The following is a 4,733-nucleotide window of genomic DNA, read 5'->3' on the forward strand; positions in this document are numbered from 1 at the left end:
ACACCATTATTTTCTTATTCTAGGTAGCATTTTATTGGACAAAACATTCTAAACTCCCCTTTTTCCCCCCAGAAGATAATGATACAAGAGCAGAATCTGCTTAAATGCCTGTAAAATCATTCTTGCGTATATTTTCACATTTTGCAGTTTATGTAAGAAAGGTTTTTATTGTTTTATTCACACTGAAATTCATTCCCCTCATATTTTAACAATGAGGCCCAATAAATGTTAAATGTGCATATCTTGTTTATCTTTATTTTGTTAACTTTTTGCATACAGATAAGCGCACAAAAATGCTTTGATTTAGATTGCATTGGGCCTTTCAAGGCCTTTTTAGGTCAAGTTACATCCCCCTTTCAGAATCTGAAAAATGTTAATTATTTTACCAAATTAAGAGGGATCATACAAAGTGCATGTATTGTTTATTTAGTACCGACCTGAATAAGATATTTCACATAAAAGACGTTTACATATATTCCACAGGAGAAAATAATAGTTGAATTTATAAAAATGACCCTGTTCAAAAGTTTACATACCCTTGATTCTCAATACTGTGTTGTTACCTGAATAATTTACAGCTGTGTTTTTTTGTTTAGTGATAGTTGTTCATGAGTCACTTGTCTGTCCTGAACAGTTAAACTGCCTGCCGTTCTTCATAAAAACCCTTCAGGTCCCACAAATTCTTTGGTTTGCCAAAAGTTTTGTGTATTTGAACCCTTTCCATCAATGACTGTATGATTTTGAGATCTATCATTTCACACTGAGAACGACTGAGGGACTCATATGCAACTATTACAGAAGGTTCAAAGTTAAATTTACCTGATTTTCAAAATCAAACATTTTTCACCCCCACGGCTCTTAATACATGGCTTTTCCTTCTGAAGCATCAGTGAGTGTTTGAACCTTCTGTAATAGTTGCATATGAGTCCCTCAGTTGTCCTCAGTGTGAAAAGATGGATCTCAAAATCATACAGTCATTGTTGGAAAAGGTTCAAGTACACAAAAATGCTGAAAAAACAAAGAATTTGTGGGACCTGAAGGATTTTTCTTAAGAACAGTGGACAGTTTAACTGTTCAGGACAAACAAGGGACTCATGAACAACTATCACTAAAAAAAAAAAACACAGCTGTGGATCATTCAGGTAACAACACAGTATTAAGAATCAAGTGTATGTAAACTTTTGAACAGGGTCATTTTTTAAAATTCAGCTATTATTTTCTCTTGTAGACTATATGCGAAAATCTTTTATGTGAAATATCTTATTCAGTCAGTATTAAATAAACAATAACATAAGGACCAGCTTAAACCAGCAGCCATGCTTCAAAGCATACCTTACCAGCATATGCTGTTTTTTCAACAGGGATGACAACTTCCACTTCTCCAGAAATGTAAAAGTGTCTATTTATTCTGTTCAATTAATTAATTCATGCAAATAATGTTACTAATTTCTGTTATCTTGTCCCCTTGCTTCTCTCTTTTAGGGCGAATATAATGTTTATAGTACATTTCAGAGTCATGAGCCTGAGTTCGATTACCTGAAGAGTTTAGAGATTGAGGAGAAAATCAATAAGATTCGATGGCTGCCTCCGCATAACCCCGCCCACTTCCTCCTCAGCACCAATGGTAAGAGCTGAAACGCTTGCGAACATAACTTTATATCACGCAATGCCAAAACACAGAGCTGATTCTTTAAGAATATCATACTTTTTGTGTTTCTTGTCAGATAAGACCATAAAGCTGTGGAAGGTGAGTGAGAGAGACAAGCGAGCAGAAGGCTATAACCTGAGAGATGAGGAGGGCAGGCTGAAGGATCTCTCTACAATCACCACTCTACAGGTGTGTAGCATTTCTCCTTCTGTTTTCTTCCCTGTTGTTTCTTATTTCCTGATTTGAGTTTCTGCAATGTCCAGGTGCCTGTCCTGAGGCCGATGGATCTCCTGGTGGAGGCGACCCCACGTCGTGTATTTGCTAACGCACATGCATATCACATTAACTCCATTAGTGTCAACAGCGACTGTGAGACGTACCTGTCTGCCGACGACCTGAGAATTAACCTGTGGCATCTCAACATCACTGACCGCAGCTTCAGTATCCTTATGCATCTTACTGTAAGACAGAACTACACAGAGAGATATGGGTTTTGTGTTTGTTGTTTAAGCAAAACTGCAGCTTCTTAGTGCTTTTAGTGACCTTTAACACCAAACATGTTTTCAGAAGAAATATAGCATGTTTGTTTGGTGCTTTTTTTTGTTAATAATGAAGGCATGTTCTTACAGAGAATAACTATGATGGCTATAACCATACAGTTTCTTTCAAAAGTTAGTTTCCTTAGCGAATTTCTCTCAGATATTGTAGATCTGAAGCCAGAAAACATGGAGGACCTCAGTGAGGTGATCACTGTGGCTGAGTTTCACCCTCACCACTGCCACCTGCTGGCCTTCAGCAGCAGCACAGGAACCACACGCCTCTGTGACATGAGAGCCCGCGCACTCTGTGACCAACATGCCAAACGTAAGCCACACGTACACAGGCAGTGCAAGATGATACCACCAAGTAGGACATTTTCCTGGATGAACATACTTTGTTGGTCTTGAAACAACATTCCTGGCGACCATAACCATGAACTACCACTGAAATCAGAGTGCTGTTCCAAGACTTACAAGGATGTTGTTCTAGAAACATATCCACTGAAACACCCACAATTCAAGTCTTTTCAAAATCTGGGTTTTTAGGTTAGCAAATCACTTATACTTGTCAGTATTTAATGTAAGGTGGTTTACTTGGTACTTGGTACTAATGTCCCAATACTTTATATGAAATGAATTTTTTATATACTAAAGCTGTGTGTACTGTATATGTGTAAACTCTAGTGTTTGAAGAGGCAGTGGATCCATCCCGCCGATCGTTCTTCTCAGAGATCGTTTCCTCAGTGTCAGATGTGAAGTTCAGTCATAGCGGCCGCTACCTGCTCACTAGAGATTACCTCACCGTTAAAGTCTGGGACCTCAACATGGAAAATAAACCAATGGAAACATACCAGGTCTCTCTCCTACTTATACACAAACTCACATAGTGTTTCATTTAGAAAAGATTTGGGTTTGGCTTTACTAACACAAAAATGAGAAAAAGTACCATTGGAATACTGTGTTTCTTGGACATCCACAATGGTAGTACCATTGGTATTTCCAGTGTTTTTTAATTGACCATATGCACGGATTACTTCCTTGTTTAGACAAGCCAGATAAGTCATTTCCGGTCAACTGTACTGTGCCGTAATAGGAGTGTACTTTGCTCGTTTTCTCTACATAATCCATTCACAATCGAATGACCGTTTCAAGAATGTCAAACGCGAGTTTAAAAAAAATATGCGAGTAAATTATGTGCTATGATTGACAGCAATAACCGGACCAAACATCTGAAAAGCTGATGTCAAAAAAAAAGAGCTGTGCATTAAATGATTCAGACTAAATTCAGAGTAACAAAACTACAGCAGTAACAAGTTTGTGTTGGTTAAATACAGGCTATTTAATAGCTTGTACAGTTCAAGATAAAGCTTAAAAGATGTAGTTATGAAATTATATGAAATATTTTAAATTCATATTAAGTGCATTATTTAATTCTTATACCATTAATATTTAACTTATTTAATTTTAGTGAACTATATATAAGTATTTAAATAATTCACCCTATTGGCTGTTTGCGTCTGAGCTTATTTATTTATTTATTTTAACGACTGTCTGCACTTTCTATACTACATACTTCAGTGCAGTAAAAGTACTACAATTTATTATACTACTAATTTTATAATAAATCGAAAAGCAAGACGTCTTGAAAACACTTGGGAGTTTAAACGGCAGCTGCAGCCAATGATGATCCTCTGCTGCCATCTTCTGGTTATATGGATAATTTCATGTCATTTTTATCTTAAAATAGACATTGTTTTCCGTGAAAACTTTTAAGAATGAAAGTGAATCTTTGAAGTGAGTTTTATTGCACAGCTGTAGAGTTGAAAAATAATAAAGGCTTTAAAATATTACAAGATTTTAAAGATGTGTTCATGACTATGAAGGCAAGTTACGATCAAGAATACGATTAAGATGTCCTGTTTATCAAAACTAATTGTTTTAAATGGAAATGGATTTAAAATAAAAAAGGAATTCTAAATATTAAATGAAAAACTAACTGAAATCAAATTTGAGTACTAAAAGAAAGTTTGAGTACTAAAATGACTAAAACTAATATAAAAATTAAAGCTAAATAGAAATAATGATAACAATAAAAATACAAAAATCAAAATTACATCAAAATGCTAAAACTTAAAATATGATCAAATATAAAAATAACAGCTAGTTATACTGTTAAAAACTATAATAGTAGAACATAATAATAATAAATAATATTCAAATACATTCACACACTCATATGCACATTATATAATGTGAAATTAAGTAAATTTACCATAAATGTTATATATATATATATATATTATTCTTCTTTTATTTTATTTAAATGTTTTCTAGTGATTATATTTCTGAATTTTCTGTAATTTTGATTAAAATTATCTTAAAATAGCTATATATATATATATATATATATATATATATATATAAAATTTTAAGATATTTTATATATATTATTTTAAGTTATTTTAAGTTAATCACTCCATAAACCCCAGAAAAGTTATTATATATATACATTTTTATATATACTATTATTGTTCTTTTTGTATTTT

The 4,733-nt window shown here is 33.7% G+C and overlaps 1 protein-coding gene across 1 annotated transcript in view; it reads left to right on the top strand.

Annotated features, from left to right (window-relative positions):
- The first annotated feature begins 1,732 nt into the window (after positions 1 to 1,732).
- ppp2r2cb (protein phosphatase 2, regulatory subunit B, gamma b) overlaps positions 1,733 to 4,733 on the top strand; it is a 7,038-nt gene continuing 4,037 nt past the window's right edge. The window contains exons 1-4 of the mRNA XM_073820373.1: positions 1,733 to 1,837; positions 1,912 to 2,089; positions 2,348 to 2,512; positions 2,872 to 3,041. Of these exons, the coding sequence (XP_073676474.1) occupies positions 1,930 to 2,089; positions 2,348 to 2,512; positions 2,872 to 3,041 (495 nt within the window). The 5' untranslated portion in view covers positions 1,733 to 1,837; positions 1,912 to 1,929. The remainder of the gene's footprint in view (positions 1,838 to 1,911; positions 2,090 to 2,347; positions 2,513 to 2,871; positions 3,042 to 4,733) is intronic.

The sequence above is a fragment of the Garra rufa genome, chromosome 16 (assembly GCF_049309525.1).
Source record: "Garra rufa chromosome 16, GarRuf1.0, whole genome shotgun sequence".
NCBI classification, from domain to species: Eukaryota; Metazoa; Chordata; class Actinopteri; order Cypriniformes; family Cyprinidae; genus Garra; species Garra rufa.